We start from the raw sequence: 22,418 nt of genomic DNA, 5'->3' as shown, positions 1-22,418 counted from the left end.
GTATATCAACGACAATGAGATCGAGACATAGACAATTTTACTACTCTTTACTAATACGATAGACTAGCTGAACCGGCGACTTTACTCACGCGAAATTTGTAAAGCTTTACCTCCAGCACACAGACAGTCGCTATTTAATTTACCCCCTTGGGAGGTAAATTAAATAGCCTATACCCTCTCCTCGGGACTCAAAATATTTACATACCAAATTTCGTTCAAATCAGTTCAGCGGTTTAAGCGTGAAGAGGTTACTTTCGCATTTATAATATTGATGTAGACTTCCGCGTCAGGTAGACGAGCATCTCCAGCGCTAAACCATAACAACGGATGAAATAGATAACATCGGAAATATGTATTATATTTTAGAGTAAGAATATCCTTAACCGTTATTTGTTTTTTATTTGTTAAACCTGATTAATTCTTAACTTTACCTAATATTATTTCAAATAAATATAAATATTATTATAAACACTTTCTTGCAATAATGATTGCAACATTAAAGTTTATACAAAGATAGTATTTTAGCAATAATTTGGAAAACCTTTGCAATTAACAGAAATAAAGGTTCTAATGTACAGGAATTCAAAACCGAACTAGTGACAGATTTACATTCAATTAAATCTTTTAAATTGGCAATTCAAAAGTACCTACTTGTAACAAAACTTGTACACAAATAAAATCAAACAAATGAACTTTATGCACACCTAATATTAAATTTAAAGTTACTAAAACATGATTAGTGGTTATAAAATAAAACAATAATTTGTAATATTAAAAAAAAATCTTTATTTAAACATGCACTGAAAAACTTATACAACAGCTGTATCTTTAGAGAACCCACTTCTATCTTAACTTTGGCAACATACGAGCAGCTCGTAGCGATCCTTACGTTGTTAGCTTACAGTCCACAATCGTTTCGATAAACCTAAATTATAATATGAAAATAGTTGTGCTAATGGGTATATATAAAATAATATAGGAAATAGCTAGAGGGCGCTGCCCCGCAGTCTTTTGAAGTGATTTTTTTTTATTGTACTTTGTACACTCTGGTGCAGGTGACGTCCTTTGCGGTCATAGTCTGAAAACAAACAATTAATTAAATATGATGGTCCTAATATAATATTTTGTCTTAATTGAATATTAGGCCGTGATGCCACAGTGGTTAGATCACGTGAATCGATTAACCGATGGTGCTGAGTTCAACCCGGGTAAGCACCACTGAATTTGCATGTTTTTAATTTGTGTCCATAATAATTCATCCTGGTGGTAAAGGAAACCATCTTGAGTGAACTTGCATATGGCCACCATCCAGCATTGAAGCAGTGTGGTCTCCACCACAATGTCCAAACATTCGCCTCACGAGGTTTTGAATGAATTCGTCATCTTCAGTTTTTTACGATCACAAATTTCTCGCACGAGTTTTGGCAGTGAATGAGGATCAACGCAGATATAAGAAGCGTGTGGAAAACATTGATAATTCTGCAAGCTCGAATCGCTACGATATATCATTGTCCAAGTCGCGGCCATAAAAATATAAACTAAATTTTCACATTATACATGGGAATAATATGTCAATATCCTTGAGGCTGTAATGATACTTGCGGTCTGATACTTAAACTCGGAACTATTGGCTTGGCTGCACATGAGGCTGTGGTTTTATTTTATAGGCTGGCGGACGGGCCTATGAACCGTCACTGTCCATAGATATTGGTGCTTTAAGAGATATTAACCATTCCTTACATCGCCAATGCACCTATAGGATGTCCCTCTGCGTATAATCACACTGACTCTCTCCCTCATTAAGCCTTGCACAAAGGCCTACCTACAAGTAACTTGTAACTATCTATTGTCGCTTTATTCTTTCTTATATGTGCAGATATACTTACGGCCTTCATTTCTTCGGGGCCGAACTCCCTGATGAGGGTGACTATAACACCGTCGCTTCCCGTTTGCACGTGCTTCAAGCTGGAGCCTTCGAAAGTGCACACTGACTTCACCTGTAATTGTACAATTAACATTGTCTTAGACGAAAGTGATTGTACTTCAAACGAGGGTTAGTTGGCAAAGAATATGGAACAGACACAGCATTTGAGTGTTTTTTAGTCAGGCTAGCTTAGCTTAGCCAGGTGGAACGATAATCTGAAGAAGATGTAATCCGACTAGATGCGGGCACACTTTTGGAGGCCTATATAATGGTATTAAGTTTCACTGCATTAAATTTATATTATAATCCTTATTGTATAAGATGTTAAATTAACATGGTTATTTTTATTTTTGGTTCAGTCTCGTGAACAAGACATTCGTAGCTAATGTCGAAATATCGAGCTCCACTAAATAAAAATAAAAAAAAAACATGGTAAATATCCCGTTTTATATACTTGTACTAATGATTGTACTACTGTATAAATAAACTACAATCGTCAAGTTATTAGGAAAAACGAGAAGTTCATTACTAACAAATAAACCTTCTCGGTAGAAGACGTCTTCAGTTTGTTTATTTCACGTTATAGTTCATTTCTTGTAATAGTTTGCGCATCGTAATTTTTCGAAAAATAATATGTGAATTGCTTATACGGTTAAAGTTCTTAATCGTATTTGCATGAAATTATACGGCCCTATACATAACCTTCCTTAATAACAATCGGTAACATAACCATTCTACTTTTCAAATCGTACCGGTAGTTCCTCGTATTTGGACGCTGTATAGATAAGGCGGTAGTAATACTCGAACGCAAGTGTTCTTATCACATTCTGGCAATTTACCAGAATCGAAACTATAGTTACGTCACGGATTCAATTGAAATGTCTAAAGATACGCGCATCGTCTGATTTTGACAATGTGACATTCGTCAATAGCAAACCGTTAGACATCGAATGATGGTACTCATTACCGTATTTACCAAATGGCACACGGGGCACGTGGCCCCATCCTTAGAGGGCCCAATTTGATTCACACGTTTATGCTCACGTTGACTGCTATACCTTATATTTTCGAAATTGTCATATTTGTAAGAAATAACTAACATATTTATCAAAAAATTATTTAGTGACGCTAGTCGATATTAAAAGTTGAAAGCTATAGCCGTGCTCTTCATGATAGAAAGAGATATACTATAGCCATAAGATTGTACAACCAATGAAATTCTTACGGATTTACGAAAAGTACTTCACCGTTTATTTGAAACTATACTTAAGGCCTATAAGCAAATTATTTGTACATGGTAGTAAATATCTACCAAAAGGGCCCCAAATTCATGGGTGCCCAGCTTCGACCAGCTGGAAAACTTAGTTTCGAATGAGCTATACTGAGCTGGCATCCTATGCCTCACAGCATTATATGTGAAACTGAAATTGTTAGTATTTCTTCAGTGTGTGGCAATTGAAGTTCATTATTAGATTTCATTATATTTTTTCAACTAATATCATGTATAATTGACAGTAAATGTTCAAGAAAATAAAATACTGTAGCAACTGAAATAAAATTACGTTTATAAAAGTTTTGGCGTTCCTAAACTTTTTCCTTTTTCATTAGGACTTCGGTCAGGTAATAACATTCCACGAAGATCCTACCGGTTTACAAAAAAAAACATTAAGAATATAGCCTTCGTTCGTTTATAACCCTTTTATACTTATTACGAAATTGTTAACCGACTCGCTGCTTGATACCTATGTATCGATACTACTATTTAAATTCGTCGAGTTTGTTTGTTTGAATGCGCTCATCCCAGGACCTAACAGACCGATGTGAATAAATTTATTACTTTAGGTAGTCAATTACGTCATCATGGGAAACTTATAAAATCACGCGACGAGTTACGTTACGTTTACGTTCCACCAGGGTAAAACTGCGGAGCAGCTGGTTAATATTAAAAAGCTGGAGAATTAGAGATACTACCGTCCGATTTGAAAAAAAAAAGTTGCTTTAAATAACAACTCTAATGAAATATATTGTAGTTTAAATAACTTTCTCGATATGACCCTAAGGAGTGTAGCAGTAACCATTAGCGTCTGCAAATTTATGTATCGGTATGTATATTTAAAACAGATGAAACCGCGGTACCCAGGTAGTCTATGAATAATACAAATATAAGAGATAAGACATTCTTATGTTAATCATATTATGTATTCGACTTCTGCAGCCGTATAAGTACTGTTTATCCGAAAGATAATATAAATGGGATAATTGAAATCGCTAAAGATAGCGATGACTTGCATTTCTTAAGCGCTGACAGTTAAAGACAGACAACTGAAATGACAGAGCGGAAACAACACCTATCTCAATTTTAAGATAAAATGACATTTAAAATCTAGTATAATCTGCTTAGTTAGTATTTAAAAGCAGAGTCAATGGGGAAATAATCTGAGTGGTGTACCTAGCCGGTAACACTCGCTATGTATTTTATTTTGTTTATTTTATGATATACGTTGCCGGACTAGCAAATGGGCCACCTGATAGTCAGAGGTCACCATCGCCCATAGACAATGGCGTTGTAAGAAATATTAACCATTCCTTACATCACCTATGCGCCACCAACCTTAGGAACTAAGATGTTATGCCCCTTGTGCCCATAGGTACATGGCTCACTCACCCTTCAAACCCGAATACAACAATACTGAGTACTGCTATATATTATTATACAGGTAGAATATTTGATGAGTGGGTGGTATCTACCCAGACGAGTTCGCACAAAGCCCTACCACTAAGTAAACACACTAAAAAGTAATGTACTAAACTAGAACTCGACTTTAGATTTTTATAACAATAATGTCGAATCCAGTATTCAGTATCAAAGTGGCTTAGACAGATAAGTTTGCATAGAAGTACTTTGGTCAAATAAACATAAAAATTAAAACTATGCGTTATAAAGGGTAAAAAGTTCACCTTAGCGCCATCAGCACGCTCCTCATCGAACTCTTCGCCGGGCTTGAACTTCATCTCGGTGGTCTTGAAGGTGGATGACGTAACCAGGACGAAGGTATCGCCATCTTGACGCAGCTCCACTGTTGGTGTTACAGCGTTAGCGGCCTTACGGGTGATGAGGCCGACGCCTGAAAACATTATTTTTATTTGAAAATACATACATTTAAAACCAATATTTACAATATAAACTATTTTAAAAGTACAATATTGTAATTTAATCGAAACAGCCTTTTGAGCTGTAAACCTTCGCGATGTTTTTGACTTGAGTCATTCTCGGTAACGCCAGGTCGAAACATCCGACAAAATAAAAATGCTTTTAAAACCCGAACAAAATATATCTATTTAAACAAATCTTTTTATTGTCATTCTTATATAAATTTTGCAACAATTACTTTATGTACCAATTTGTTTCATAAATTCATCGAAGTTCTTAGAATAAACAAGCTTGTACTTTTTCCCGTTATAATTGAACATTTTACTCAATAATGAGAATCTTTCCTGTTTTTATTACAGGTTTTGATGCGATCATCACTTCAGAGACATAACAATGATCACAAGAATGTATCATAGAGCTAGATATACTACAGATTATAAATTCTAATTAAGAGACTAGAAAAAGGATAGTAGACAATTAATAACGTCCGTATAAAAGAGGTTTGTGCAAAAAGATTTAATAACGTTCAGTCACATCTGATAATTTATCAATAAAGGAACACCTACTGTAAAAGGTAGTAATTTTCCAAGAAAAAAAAAACGCAAGTTTATACGCACAACTACATAACTAGCAATGATAACATACAGCTTTGTAAAATTACACCTAATTTTAATAATTATAAAAGAGCGAGACGACGGCATTTACAACACTTTTTTTTAAACTTTACTATGTTACTAATTATTATTTTGAAGTATTTATTTTGACGTTCTAAAGTTGATAGTTCTTATTTTATCTGAATAATACGATCTAAACGCATATAAATAATAATCTAAATAGGTTGCAATGCAACACAGCTTCCTACGAAGTGCATCTCAATGAAATAATGTATCCATCCATCATTGATATTTCTTAGAAGTAAATAACCACTAACGAGTCCCAAGTGGCTTATCCGCACTACCGCATTCTTTTGCTATGTGTCGGATTATATCGGGAATATAAAGAGAACCACACAAAAAAGGTTTTATTACAGCCTCGTATGCAATTAATATATATATTTTTTAAATATATGTGTGTTAGAACATAAATAATACAAAATGCAACTTTTCAATTATGGAAAAGGAAAGCGGTCACGTATATTTTTAAAAATAAATCTTTGGAGATATCTCCAAAGAGAAATATCTTAATTATACATGGTTTTATGTGAAGAGATTAGTAGTACTAGTACTAGTTTTATGTTTTATAGAGATATACCTAATAATATATTCACACACATCCTTCATTTATCTACACATACGAGTATAGAAGGTTAACGGATTATTAGCGCCGAGATGACCCAGTGGTTAGACCGCAAGCATCTTAACCGATGATTTCGGGTTCAAACCTAGGCAATGAACACTGAAATTGCATGTGCTTAATTAGTGTTTATAATTCATTTCGTGCTCGGCGGTGTAGGAAAACTACGTGAGGAAACCTGCATGTGTCTAATTTCAACGAAATTGTGTCACATGTGTATTTCACCAACCCGCATTGGAGCAGCATGGTGGAATATGCTCCAAACTTTCTCTTCAAAAGCAGAAGAGGCCTTAGCCCAGCAGTGGAAAATTTACAGGCATGTTGGATTATTATTATCCAGTCTAGCTTAGCATCCTGAGAAGACTATAATCAGTCAGGATTATCACCGCACAACTTAAGCTACTAGATTAGGGAGTTCAAATTTAGAAATTCTATTTCTAGTTTAATGTTTAAGTCGTATTAAATTTTAGATATTTTTACCGGTTTTTTCTAAATAATTAGCCAGAATCGATTTTTGCCAAAAATTGTAAAAAAGGGTGTCTACTAAGACAGCTGCGATATAGCTTAGAACTATGTGGTGTAATAAACTATTTACGTTATAAATTACTAAGAATGCGAAGGATAATATTATAATTTTCGTAGAAGCATAACAATAGACTTTTACACAATCGCATACATAAATCTCACCTACACATGATAATAGATATAATTTCCTGTGAGTCAGATTTGCGCACTCCGGGTTCCGTAAAAAAATGTCTTAAATGTGATCGGGTTGAAATTAAAAATGCCGAAATTAGGTCATATGTACGGTTACATTAAAAAAAATAATGCTTAAAACCTCGGCACCTAATAAGAAAACCAGTATTTAGGGTCTGATAGTTTACGCGTTGTACAAATAAAACTACCCAGATAATGTTAACAGACATCTATATTTCAAATGTATTTTAACCAATATCGCTTACAAATTTAGTGTTTAGATGAATATTTTCAACCACGATCAAAATTTTATTGATTTTTATTTAAATACGTTAAATAAAAATCATATTACCTTTCCAACAAAGGTATTATTATTCATTGACATACAGCTTCTTTCTTTGATTGGCTGAAAATTTTTGGAAGTCATTCCCGTCACGACAAAAACAAATACTTGTGGCTTGCAACCAGTTGAACACTGCCATAACTAAAAATCGACAATGTTAAACAACCCTTTTTTCAAATCAATATTTTAACTAGTGATAAATAAGTTAAAAATATATAATCTGAAATAATGTGTATATTTGTATAAGCTACATAATATTTTGGATGTACATATACGTATTTATATTTTTTACAACGTTTTCCTGTACCGTTGGTTAGATAATATTTCGAGCAATAACATCCGTTGTATCACAGTATTATTTATAAGCAAATGTTACAAGTTGTTTAAATAAACCACGGCTTAGTCCAAGTTAATTTGCATAACATTAGTTGCTACAGCAGAAAATTAGATTCATAATGGTCGGTGACAATTCAACGCATCAAGCATTAGACAGAATTGTTGACTGTATTGTAATCACTTATCACAACAGCGCATAGATGAATCGATATGATACGCCCGTATTTCAGTGGTCGGTTAGTGGGCGCGGTGCGCTCTGATTGGCTGTTACGACATGGCCCCATATAACGTCAAGGACAACGACCTTTAAATTGGAGTAATTTGTCAATTGAAAATCCATTTATTTTGAAGTTTTTGTCATGATTCACGAGTTATATCTATAGAGATCGAGTGTCTAAAAATATCGGTTTCTATATGCCGTTTCATGTTTCATTTATTTATTTACGATATTATAAGACTGCTTTTTAGTATGTATGTTAATTTTGTTAAAGTCTGAATTGTTCAGAGTCTCTTCTTTATTTATTAATTTACGAAATGGATGAAGTATATTATTATTTTTTTATCTTCATGGTATCTCCACACAAAACTATACTAAGAAAATTTCAATTACAATAGTTCAGTTTCACGGAAAGTTTGTAGTTATAGGTTAGGTGCAAACTGCAAACCATGATTAATCTTTCCATTGATAAGATTGTTAAACAAGATAGTTTAAGATAACTACGTTCAAAGATAACTTTCATTTAATAATACAATATAGAAAAAAAACTAATTTTTAACGTTTAAGAAGACAAAATCATGTCATTACGTAAATAAAAAAAAATGCACTGAACACAAATAATAAGAGACTTATAATTAAAAAAATACTGAAATTTATTTGCTATTATATTTATCAAAGAAACCAGATTATTTTACATATAATTAGTACATATTACCGGTATTAATAATAAGGTAAATAAATCATATTATGAAGTCTATTTATACTTGCTGGCGCGTTCACCAACGACACATCACACAGTTGACAAAGTACAGTGGACATTGATCCTACATCTTATTTAAGAATCATTCATTTAGTAATACTAAAACATTACATTACTTTTATAAAGTAATTTATTTTTTTAAATGTTTCAATAACCTACTTCTAAGTTTCTTTTTATAATATCGGTTTTACGCTAAAACTGGCTGTATGATAAGGAAAAGGTAGGTAAATCAAAAAAAAAAAAAGTATTTACACGAACGTTCGTCGCTTATCACATTGTTATATTTATAATCTATATTATTTATTACCCATTTATTTATAAATACATGTACGCTAACAAATTACTCACTTATTTATAAATATATTTATTACATAATCAAAATATTATTAATTTATCACGTATTTTATGTACCTAAAGCTTCTGTACGAGTAATAACAGTAGTTTTATTTTATGTTTCCAATAAATAACATTTATTGAAACGTTTAAAATAAACGTCATTTTTATGAGTTTATTTCTAGAAATATATGAGTATTGATATATTATCCACTGTAATTTTAATAGGGAAATTGTAGCTATTATTGTAAATAACATCAATTTTCTTGAATAATTTGCGTGGGTAGGCCAGCTTCTACATAGGTATGGTAATAAAGAACAACAGCCCGTGTCCCACAGTCCAGCTAATACCTGCTTTCCTTTTGAGGAACAGGCTTGGAGCTTATTTGACGGTGTTGTAATTGGCGAGTTAGCCTTTCAATACACCGGCAGAATTTCAACCAAGAGATGAATTAAAAACATAAATGAAGCCCATACAAATTCAGGCAATCCTCGATTAAGATCCACATAATCCAACTACTGGGTTATCTTAGTGTTATAACCATGTTTTAGTCCACGCATTAAACAATATGACACTTTCATTATACCACGTCTCATCCAGAGTAAGCCACATGGAAAACCACTAAAACCTTCTTGAATTTCAATCTAAATATAAAGGCTGTATAATATTATACTTGATCTAAATGTGTAGCCAAATTACCAGGTAAGGCCTTCTAGAATTCAGTCTGTTGTTACCACCCATTTATAATTAATCCTATCGCTAAACATCAGTACTTTGTACAGCTTGGTTCCGGTTTAAAAGGTTGGTTAGTAGTGACTCAGTATAATTCAGCAAGGAAAAGGGACATAACAGCTTAAATTTAATGATTGTTTGTCTATCGATGGTCCATGTTCTATATTTGAAATGACAATTTATTATGAGAACGTCGAATTACTTCTGTGATAAAATTAGTAAGAAAAAGTGTAATAAAGAAAAATAAATCAAATTCTTGGCTTAGCTTTCCAAAAATAAATAAGTACTTAAAAAAATTTGTGTTTTTTTTCAGATAGAAGATTGAAGAATTACTTAATGTGTAAAATTTGCGTCAAATTTTACAATATATTGATTCTATACGAATACTAATGAACCGATAAATGTAATGTCTCAACTATGAATATTAAAAAATATATATGATTTTTTTTTATTAGCTCCTATTAATAAGTTATTGTCATTGATAAATAGTTAGCTCGCAGGTCCTATTAGAAACCCGTATAAATTGGTAATACAAAAATAATAAGAAATAATGTCTTATATATATATATATATAACTCTCTTAAGTTTCAATTTTCTATGCATTTTACTTTTTTGCTCTAAGAACCATCAACAGAGCATAAGAAAACTTATATATTTTTTTAATGAAATAAATTAAACATTTCTATAAAGTTAATTCTTCATGATAACGGTCCTTAAAGCTGTTGCAAATTTAAAAAATCACAAACAAATTAAATTTATAAATGTTTATGTATGCATACAAAACTAGTAGCGATCACAAATGGATAAAATTAATGATTAGAACCGCATACATTTTCGTATGCAAGTGAGTCAGACACCGGACAAGGGGTCATCTGGACCGTCTCGGATCTTATTGACTGAATTGAAGTTGATTGCTGTCCATTTGCCGGCAATTGTCGTGAACCAATAGGAGGAAATCACACAAGTATGCCGGGATATTCTCATGCGAACATAATTGCTTGATAGGATCGTACGACGTATTGGTTTTGTTAACTATTTAAAGCTTCCGATAAAGCTATTCTAATGATTCGCTATTATTCGCGAATTAACTTATTATATTCTCGTTGGTTATTGACGGAGCAGTTACAAGTCGCGGCCGATTTAAGATTGACGCATTTGAAAGCAAAGGTCACCTTATCTAGGTATGCCCAGTTAAACCATCTTTGGTCTAGTGAGTTAGTTAAAGCTGAAGATCCCAGTTTCAAATCCCCGGGTTGGACAAAAAATAGTTATTTTTGTCAAGGAATTAATGTTTTCGATGTGTCGGAAAGCATATACATACTCTTTCCTATATATCTCGCGTCTAATGTCATTCCGGTGATATCAGATGGCAGTTCCATGTAACTACGAGAGGAAATAATGTAGAGTGCACCACAATATATTCTGCGCAGATGGCTAATCTCTGAGATAGCCACTGTTCGAATCTTGAAAATGATTAGCAATTACAAATTGTCAATCAAAATAATAAAAAGTAAATGAATTCTAAGCTCATTAAAATTAGAGAAAAACAATAAATTAAAAATAATTAATACAAGATCATTAAAAATCATCCTGTATTTTTATTACTTATAATACATACCGTGTATCTTAGTAAGGCGGTAGTTAATTCGATTAATACCTCTAACCAGCAGACGCAATGTGACCACCGAGAACTACTCTGTAAACTTAATAAACTGTCGCTGGGTATCATATGGTTAAACTTTAATATGGTATGTTTTTACCAGGAACAAATTTACCTTTCCAACGTTACTAAATTTAACAAAAAAGCCACTTTATCATAAACAATAAAATATATACCAATGCAACAGCATGCAATAAAATTATAATTTTTAACATTCAATATGTCATTTAGATTGAAAAGTAACTATTTTAGGCGTAATTCTTTCATGGGTTATATTTAAAACGCTGGAGACAACTGATGACAACATTTTTTTTATTCTATTAATAATTTAAGGTATGTCAAAAAAGAGGTTGATTTTATTCAATTTCATATTTATAACATTCTAAATATGCTAACAGTTGACGACTCTGGATCAATGCATTGCAGGTATAAATAGCAGCCTCAAACAACTGCTGGGCGTAGAGCTTGACACTCTAATGAGTTTTGTTTCCTCACGATGTTTTCCTTCACGGCCGAGCACGAGTCGAATGATGAACCCAAATTAAGCACATGAAAGTTCAGTGTTGTTTGCCCGGAATTGAAACAGTAATTTTCAATTTGATTGACGTGTTCTAACTACGACTTAGACTTTTTAAACAATACTTCGGAAATTAACCATAATATATTGTTTTACAATCAAAACCATCGGCAGAAGTCTGCCATATATTGTATACAAGAAACTCCGAAACGCGCGCATGTTTCGGTAAAGTTTGAATGTGTGTGTTTGGATTTGAAGTTTCCAATATTGCTATATCATATAATATATCAACAAATTATATCGGTTTCGTATGTCACGGTGCTAAGCTTTCATTATCAGCAGCTATATAATTGATCTTATCAGTACCTAAAAATGATACCCTTATCAGCACTGGCGTATACCTTTATGGACATGGATGGACATTTAAAAATAATATGTTAAGCGATAACTTTCATAATATGCATCGGTTTATTATATGAAAAAATTACGTTGCTATGTGAATTTTAAAATTTAAAGGTACAAAGTACGTACGACCGATATGAGTTCAGGCGCAGCGGTGGGTTTCTGTAAGAATTCAGTTCGTTTCTCACCCGTGAAATGTTGGCAACCGACTTACGATATTACGCTATTTTGATACGTGTATATGTATCCTATCCATTGTATAATTATTATAGTTAAAGCTGCAAATCACGAGTATCCAGACATGACATTTTACGCTTATGGACTATTGTAAGAATCGATTTTTAACGTGAATACAGAATGACAATTTTTTAATAGAAAACCCCAAAAACTTTTTTATTTGCACTACTTAGAGTTATATAACTATATTTATATATATAGTAATTTTTAGCCATTTTTTCACAGTTTATTGTATTCCACATTTTTTTTAAAAATGTTATCAGGTTTTTCTTGTTTTATGTAATTCCGGTCTGACTTGGACAGATTAGGATATTTTTTGTATTTTTGCATTAGCAGCCCGTAAATGTCCCACTGCTGGGATAAAGGCCTCCTCTCCCTTTGAGGAGAAGGTTTTGGAGCATATTCCACCACGCTGCTCCAATGCGGGTTGGCGGAATACACATGTGGCAGAATTTCGTTGAAATTAGACACATGCAGGTTTCCTCACGATGTTTTCCTTTACCGCCGAGCACGAGATGAATTATAAACACAAATTAAGCACATGAAAATTCAGTGGTGCCTGCCTGGGTTTGAACCCGAAATCATCGGTTAAGATGCACGAGTTCTAACCACTGGGCCATCTCGGCTCCACTGGGCCATCTCGGCTCGGATTTTTTGTATAGCCATATGTAATCCTTTACCGATACAGTTAAATGGTAATTAGGTTATTTATCTTTTGCTTGCTAATCTTGTCGTAATTATATCCAATTTTTTTGTAGGCAACGTAGTGTGTCATCAGACATCTATTTTGTATTATATAAATTTACTCTCAAACACATATCATGCCTTAAACAGTTCACCTTCTGTAGACCTCATGGTATATACGAGAAGTTATTAGCCACTGAATACTCTTATGGTTCACTTGGTGGTAGGTCTTGTGCAAGATTGTCTGGGTTTGAAGGCATGAGTCTTAACATCTAAGTTCCGTGGCGGTGGTGACCACTTACCATCAGGTGGCCCATTCCCACACAAATATTTTCATATAAAAAAAAAAACATAATTATTGTAAATAATTAACACATCTTAAACTTGGCTGCGTTTGTTAGTTGACATTATGTGTCAGGTGTACCCACTGACTCACTTTGGAGCAGCGTGGTGAAACAATCAGCAGAATAGTGGAACATATACAGATAATTAAAGACTGTTGGCATGACATTGCAGTCATAACTACAAAAGAAAATAAAATCGATTAAAAAATACTTATAAACTTCAATTATAATAAATTATAAATGATCCGAAAACAAATAGTTTTACAGGTTATATTTCGAATTGTTATTTATTTGACGTTATTTGAAAACGTGATGCGTCGCCTCGCTGTTAAACTATAAATAACGAAATTCCAAGTCTATAGTCCAAAGTATTAACATTGCATAATTGCGTATTACATGTATTTTAAATTTTAATTTAAATTAATAGTTCAGCACGGTATCGTTTATTAATCTTTTAGTTCTTTTACTTGGTGGTAGGGCTTTGTTAAGGCCCGTTTAGGTAGGTACCACACAATCATTATATAATCTACCGCTAAACAGCATACTTTATATTGTTGTGTTCTGGAGTGAACGGTGAGTGAGCCGGTGTAACTATAAGTTACATTTTAGTTTTTACTTGGTGGTGCATTGGCGATGTAATATTTCTTACAGCTCCAATGTCTATGCTGGTGACCACTTACCATCATGTCAATGTCAATGGTGGTGACCACTTACCATCGTGTAGCTCATTTGCCCATCCGCCTATCTAAATTTTATAAAAAAAAGTCTAATATTTTGTACAGAATGATTTCCAAACAGAATAATAGTGATTAATATAAGTGTTATATCGTGAAGTAAAATTGCGATTATTGAGGTGATTAAGTTCTATTCGTGGAACTGTAACTGTAGGTACGGTTAACGTGAAAAATTTAAAACTGATAATAATTTTCCGAATTATACATTTCAACGCGTACATATTAAATTAAACAATTTAAAATATCATCGTACTGATAAAATAAAAAAGAAACTGAATACAAAAAAAGGAGACGCGTACAGAAAATAATAAATTTCACATTAGAAAATTTTGCTAGAATCGCGCCCAATAGATATGTTTTTAAAAAAAAAAAAACCTAACAAGCCAGCGTCACTCGTGATTCATTGTTGTCACACGAAGAAGGTCGAATTACGGCTATGCAGTTTAATCTATAATCTGCATGCGAGATGTATTTGATATTATCTAGATCAAGTTTAGAGATATTCGCTCGTATCATATTGCACACCGCACGATGCCCCCAAGGTGAAACTGATTAGATATTCGGTATTTGTTAGCATTTCACAAGCAAACGTGGATTAATATTTACGAAATCTAAATGATTATCATTAATCTTAACCCGTTTTGTTGGGAACAGGTAAGTTTATTACTGAAAATAAAAAAGCAAGCTGACGGACCCTGGAAATACTTTTTATTTATTTACGGGTCGGGGTCACTAATGCCATTGTAAAAATAAACTACTGATGGTATTGAACGCGATTTATTCAAAGCCCTAAGTCGATTCAAGCGGATGGCGTGCCACTATTTTATTTCGCCGGAAACCACAATACATTAATAATAAGTATTTTAATAATAAATTGTTAATAATTTAGTAAATTCAATATTTCTTATGGACATAATTATTCAAATAACTTTTCATCCGGCTTAAGAGCAGAAACGAGTTTATTATTTTTAGTGTCTACATTGACTCAGGGTTACCATGTATTCTATATCCCCTGGGACAGTCGGTATTTCTGTTTTTAGGTCACACACAATAAGTAAAAAAGGCTGGAATTGGGAGAATCCGATATTTTGTAAAATAGAAGAATTTAACCACGAAAAATTCAGTTGTAGCTTTATATATTCAATCATTTTACAAATATATTATTATATAATCGATTCTGAAGTCTCAGCGGACTACATATTTCCCTGTCATTTCCGTAATTTTTTTTTTACTTTAAGTTCTAAACACAAAAAATATTACACTAGCCACACATCCCAGCTTCGCATGGGTGCAATTTAGGAGTGAGAGCACTCAGGAATAATGTAGCTTTCTGCTAGTGACATTTTTTTTTTCTGAATTTGATAATTAGTTATTTATATTACCCCCTAAAACAAAAAATAATTCCCTCTTTATTATTTATTTGAACCTCGAAAGAAGCTTAGGTTGAGTGTTAATAGTTTTTTATTTAATGAAATAACTACAAAAAAGTAAAATAAAACAAATAGACAGACACCCAACGCTTTGTAACGTAATGATATATGAGTCATGATAATTGTAGACAAAAAATTAACTTTTTGTAGTGTCTGAGAGGAAGCTAACGATCTCCATGAAATAGCTTTTTTTGTATCCGTCACACTCGTGTGAATACACTTCTTGTACATATTTTGTTACTTCAATCACAATGTCGGTATGAACAAAATTACATCAGTTTTAGGGAAAAAAAAACAAGATCCAACGTTTATGTATGTACGTGGACCAGGATTTTTATTTTTTAAGGACAATGTATTCGTACTTTCCAATTCACGCAATACAATTTATTAAGTAAGTTTTATGTACATATCCTATGCTGTTAAGTTGCTTTTTAATTTCACATTTTGATGACAGTGTTTGCAGTTTAAAGTTCCTAACATTCAAAGGACTTTTGTTCGACTTTTTCGTGTACGCGTTTCTTTTTACATTCAAAAATGAGGATACCAACTTCAAAAAAATTCATTGTAATAGTTAAAGGAGTAGGTACTTTATGTAATTGATTCGACAATTTGATTCAGTAGATTTTTTAAACTTCAGCATTAAAGTAACAAGGAAATGGAATTCTAGCTTGAAGGTGCAAGTTAAACGTCACATGTAAAGATGGAAAAATCTAGTCAAGACCTAGTTAAAAATGACGTGATTTATTTGCTGATTATCTTCAATTTAAAATGTTAAGCTTTTAGAATATACTACGATTCATAAGATAGTGTTTAAATTGAAAGATATTTTTAATCAATTATAATTAAAAAAATAATTACATCATTTTTTACCTGTAATCGTTGAATTATTATTGAATTATTCATACGAAATAAGACAAAGACGCCTATAGATCGGTCCATGCAAGACTATTACCGATAAAGATACGTATTTATGATTCATCAACATCACAAACTAACCTTTGTACTGTATCAATGGCTTTTTATTATTTCTTACATAAATTACATACAATTAAAATGTAGCTAATCGAAATTGTTGTTAATACTTTTCCACTTTTTTCCTAATAATAACTTATTTATTTTTCGTAAGTGATGATTTATATAGTTGAACGTATCGACTGTTAAAAAGTTTTTTTTAGATGAAATAAATTTAGACATATGTTTATTACTATGACAAGTTTTTTATTACCCAAAGAATTTACCATGAAATGAATGTTAAAATAGTTGCATTTATGAGAAGTCTTCCTATATCACGTGACTTTAGTGGTAGCCAAACGGGAATTATAGCAATGTTTCTTATCTTTGATCTATAGTAATCGATCAATCACCTTCAAACCTTACAATGTTTCAAGCCTAGTATTTTTATATAACAATAACCTTTGACTTACTCGTCAGTGACACGCAACGAGCAATGAGTATCGACCGGTGCTTAGACTTAGCTTTGTATCACCATCTACCTTGTTTCGTATTTTGAGATGAGGGTGCCAGTGAAATTATTACACGAGATTATCACATCTTCGATCTCATGCTTGCTGCGTGTTAATAGTAAACGATAAGCTTGTCACCCTGCCAATAAAATTGAAAAAAACAAAACCATACGCGTGGGAAAATATACAAGGTAAAGATATCAAGATCAGCTTGACAAATATGTTATGTAACAATTGTACATTATTTTGTCAATGTGTTACAATTTCCATGTTTACATAATTTGGTGTCGCGAGTTCAAAGACCTTACTAAAGTCCATACAGAACTACACATTTGAAATTCTTTTTACAAACTTGTATTTATTTAAAGTTAACTTAAGGCTTAAGGTTTTCAAAGATGTATTTTTATTTCATAACTAATATGGTGGGTAATTTAAAGTTAAAATTTATGCTCGATTTGACAAGTCTTTAAAATTCTCAACATAAATTTTGAATTTAAAATTGAACAAAAATCAGTAGATTATCGTAGGTTCTAAGCAATGAGTCGCTATAACAGTGATCAAGTATATTACAATGCATGTGTTAAACTACGATAACTAACATTATGCTAATGATAAGGAAAGCTATTTGACTATACAACCAACGCGTCCTACAAACACATGTACAAATTATGTTAAGTATATTGAATTCTTTTTTTTCAACGCCCGAACTACGTGTGCCTACAATCTACATTTCATTTCAATCTACATAATAAGTAAGCGGGAAAATGAGTCACGTGATGGTAAGTGGGCACCACCGCCCATAGACATTATGCTATAGGAAATAGTAATCATTCCAAACATCAAAATTGCACCGCCAACCTTCTTATCCTTAGTGCCTGTAGTAGTGTTCCTGTCCTATAAACTAGTTCATTCACTCACCCTTCTAATAATACTAAGTATTGCTGCTAGGCAGTTGAATATATACTAAGTGGGTGGTACCTACCCATACGAGATTTCACAAAGCAATACCACAGAGAAATAATTTTTTTTTTCCATGTTTCCAAAAACCTTCAAAGAAATCAGAAAAATAGGAACAGATTTCTTCTAATTTAAAATATTATAATTCCATTGATAAGCGACTTCATATAACTAATTCGAATTGAAAACAGAAAGTCATAACTCCACTTGGATTAGTATTAATCTATATTAATAACTTTAGATAGTTGCCTTTTTATTAATATCATCAACGTGAACAATATCACATTGGAAGAAAAAAAAAACGCCCAGATTGTCCGGAAAACATCTAAATTGCAGAATTTCTACAAGTGTTGTAAAAGGTAGTTTGTGTTTCACACAACACCATCTTTAAAATTAGGAACTACTCAAGTTATTGTTATCGATTTTTTTTTATTTAGTAATTTATTAGCAATAAAAGTGCAGTGCAAAATGCATATTGTATCTTGCAGATAATTTGTCACAAATATTTCTTGCAACGACGATGTTGGTACTTGAAAATAATATTCTACAAATAAAAGTAGGTAATTCAAATATTATATCGTAGTTCGTGCACCTGTTCAATAACTATATTAGTAATATCGTGATCGTATTTAATAAATACGTTCCTGTTTTTATTCGTTAATAAAAACACACTGCAAAATACAGTCGATAACAGAGATATGTTAGAAAAAATCCCTTCCATATTGTTCCTATTCAAGTTTCCTATTATTTTATATTTTTACCTCAAATGCTAAAAAATAGGGTTGTTTACTTTTATTAAAGTAAATTTGAACCAACTTGTGGTTTAAAATTCATAAATTTTGCAAACTATCGATCAGTGGGTACCACCCATTAATTCTAGGTGAAAAGGTGATACTACTTGACCTGATTACAGAATGCAAACATTATAATACAATATAAATGAGTAATTAAAGAAGGTAAGAAGAACTATTCAAGTGTGGGGGTATACCGAAGAGACCGCAAAAAAATAACTGGTGTGGCCGACGAGCGAAAGCCGGCCGGCATCGATTTCTGCTAAGAAATATTTTCGTAATATACACTTAGTTACAGAATAAAACTCACCGATAGCCTTCATGAACTCGTCGAAGTTCTCCGAGGAGACCATTTTGTATTTCTTGCCAACGAACTCCATTTTTTTAAAGTGTTAATTTAATTTGTAGAGAGAAAACGAACGTGCTCACGCTTTACCGGCTAAAACTAGAATGTCGAATACTCTCAGCGTCGGTCGGTTGGATTCGTTTCATGAGCATGCGTATTGAACGAATGGAACGCGATCGAACGACCGACCGACCGAACGACCGAACGAGGCGAATGAACTAATAAAAGATAGCTCAAGTGAGATAAAGACGGCGTCTGCGATAATAGTTATGTATACATAATACAGGTTTCGTGAACGCGAACTTAATGATTATATCATCTTATCATTTCGTTTGGCGAATGCGAAAAATTCAACAAGTAGCTAGGTAGTTCGTACATGATTTGTACCTGTCACTATGAGGTCGTTCTATCATTTCGTTTAATACGTATAAAATAATTATCATGAAAGTCAAAATGCGAATGAATGTCATTTATATTTGACTTAGATACTAAATAATAAAGCCGTGATAGTAATCATAATTTATACATAAAGGAATTAAAATACGCCGAAACAAGTTTAGTGTATTTCGAAGACAATAAAAAAAAAACAAAAATTGCATGTTCTTTTTTTAATTATACATACTTAGATATATATGTAATAAAATTGATGGATGGACGGATTAGCATTCTATAATTAAATATGTTTGTGTTACTACCGAAAGAATTTTTATCAAACGTTTATTCGTGGCTTGTTAGGTACATTTTCAGTCGACATTTTTATGAAATTGTTCTTATCGGAGTAAATGAAAGGGTTCCTTTTGGCAATGGTAATGAAACCATTATCATTGCTGTCCAAAGTGAAGTGAACCCAGCCTATGTTTGTATCTTTATTATTATTAAATGTTCTTCGTGAAAATTACTGTCGTCGGATTTATGAAGACACGATCAAACCCGAATATACAACAATAATATTATAAACACTAACCTATTAATAAATCATTTATTAGTAATAATAAGTTTTCATTATATTCAAATCTTCTTTTTATAAAGAAACTATAAGTAGGTAAGCATATTAAATGTGATTTCTGACCTTCAATTTCAAATGTATTTATTATTGACTAGCTGAACGTGCGGCTTAACCCGCACGAAATTTATAAAACTCATACTTCCGTTAAATCCGTTCTAAGCGGATGTCTACGCCCTATAAGGAACCTACCTGCTAAATTTCAAGTTTGTAGGTGTTACAGTTTCTGGGATTTCGTGATTAGTCAGTGAGTGGTATTTCGCTTTTATATATATAAAATATTATAATGGATTTTTCAATTATATTTACTTTTAAAACATAAAAAATATTCTGTTTTAATTTATACAAGCATTTAACATCTAAGAGCGTAAGAAAATTTAATTTCGCAATGAGTTGCGTTAAAAATACGCGGGTAAAATTGACGGCTATTTTTTGTTGTTGTTATAAATGTCATATTTAGTTGCCAGCCTGTCAAATGTCTGATGTCATGCACACCGGTAGGTACATCTCGTTATCTTCAGTGCGCTATGGGCATCCATTGATTAGGGCTTAAGATAAGCGTGGTTACAAGCGGTTAAACGTTGCAAAAATCAAAAGGACTTTTCTTCCAGCACGACGATAGCCATACCGGAATTACAAGGTTATGTATTTTTATTTTCTTTATCTGTGTTTGACATTCAATACTGTTAGTGCAAAAGATTGTAAGTACAATTATATTATAGCGTATAAAAAATATAATCTATTGGTTATTAATAGAATAATTATACATAACGTTACTTCTATATTTAAATTATAAAATAAATACAAAAACGGGCCGTTAATAATTTAAAATGGGATCTTTATAATAATGTCGAAGAAGAGACAATCTCCTTGAATAATTAAGTAGGTCTTATAGAGTACTAGTCGCATCCGCAGCTTTGCTCGCGTTTAAGGGATTCGTCGTCAGGTGTTGCCCTAAAAATATAGCCTATGTCCTTGGGGTTCAAGCATGTTTCATACCAATTTTAAGTGGTTTGGCCGTGAAGGGGTACCAGATAGACTTAATAATAAAAGTAATGGCTACACCAAATACAATAAAATACGCAATCTCTAGAGCTGTACAAAAAGATAGATTTATTGCTAAAACCCAATTTCTGTCACCATTTATTATTCCTTTTTTTTTGGTTTAATCGAATCTCTACTAATATTATAAATAAGAAAGTAGCTCTGTATGTTTGTAGTAGGCTTGAACTTTACTGTACTGGTTTACCCTTCAAAGGGCGTTATATTGTAGATGTTAAACTAAATTCCACGTGGGCCTTGCGACAGTAACCTGTGAGAATAATAATAATAACAGTAAAATATTTATCAAAGACAAACAAAGTCCATGCATAAAATAATTATATTTAGGTAATAATGACGAATAATTATTTTATGTATAAATATATTTATGATTGCATTTAAAATTAACTAATTAGAATCTGTCAAAAGGAAGGGTTTGAGTGTGAGCATAACATAAGGATGCAAGATTGTCTGACTCGAATTCAGACATTACAAAGTACTATATTGCTGTATTCTGGTTTTAATGGAGTCAGTTAGTCAGTGTGCTCAGACGCCAAGTAACAGTTACAAAGGATATGCATAACATTCGTTCGTGTGCGTATCCTCGCTGTCATTCATCGCCTTTAAACCCATTCGTTTGAACCACGTATGGGTAGCGATGGGTGTGTCGTGTGCCGAACGCAAAATATCTCAAACGATATCCACGGATTAAGTTAGATCAAGAAAAGAGAGAGAAAGAGAGAGAGAGAAAGCGAGAGAGAGAGAGATCTTTACCATATAGGTGTTATTCAAACTCTGAATATTTATTTATTATATGTTGTTATTATTATGTTAAATGTAAAGATATACCACCAAACATAATGTCAAAGGAGAAAGAGATGAAGATTAGTGAATGATGGATGCAGGTTTTTCATATATTCTACTGCCAAGAAGCATACTTAGTATTGTTGTGTTCCAGTTTGATGGGTGAATGAGCCAGTGTATGGACAGGCACAAGGAACATTTCATTCCTCGAGGTGCCAG

General features: G+C 32.5%; 1 protein-coding gene across 1 annotated transcript; it reads right to left on the bottom strand.

Moving 5' to 3' along the window:
* Window positions 1-762: 762 nt before the first annotated feature.
* On the bottom strand, window positions 763-19,472 carry LOC125071941 (sodium/calcium exchanger regulatory protein 1-like). Its single transcript, XM_047682384.1, has 4 exons — window positions 19,316-19,472; window positions 4,883-5,049; window positions 1,887-1,997; window positions 763-1,078 (listed from the first exon to the last, which is right to left on the bottom strand). Exons 1-4 carry the CDS (start codon window positions 19,383-19,385, stop codon window positions 1,028-1,030), a joined length of 399 nt encoding a protein of 132 aa, XP_047538340.1. The 5' UTR covers window positions 19,386-19,472; the 3' UTR covers window positions 763-1,027.
* Between the last annotated feature and the right edge of the window lie 2,946 nt (window positions 19,473-22,418).

This window comes from Vanessa atalanta, chromosome 20 (assembly GCF_905147765.1).
Source record: "Vanessa atalanta chromosome 20, ilVanAtal1.2, whole genome shotgun sequence".
In the NCBI taxonomy this organism is placed as follows: domain Eukaryota; kingdom Metazoa; phylum Arthropoda; class Insecta; order Lepidoptera; family Nymphalidae; genus Vanessa; species Vanessa atalanta.
Note: the sequence above shows the minus strand (reverse complement) of the source record. Positions and strands in the feature narration are given on the sequence as shown.

Coding starts and splice junctions, on each gene's coding strand:
- LOC125071941 (XM_047682384.1), bottom strand. CDS start 19,385: ATGGAGTTCGTTGGCAAGAAATACAAAATGGTCTCCTCGGAGAACTTC. Junction 5,050..19,315: donor CGAGTTCATGAAGGCTATCG/GTGAGTTTTATT, acceptor TAATGTTTTCAG/GCGTCGGCCTCATCACCCGT. Junction 1,998..4,882: donor AGCGTGCTGATGGCGCTAAG/GTGAACTTTTTA, acceptor GTACAATTACAG/GTGAAGTCAGTGTGCACTTT.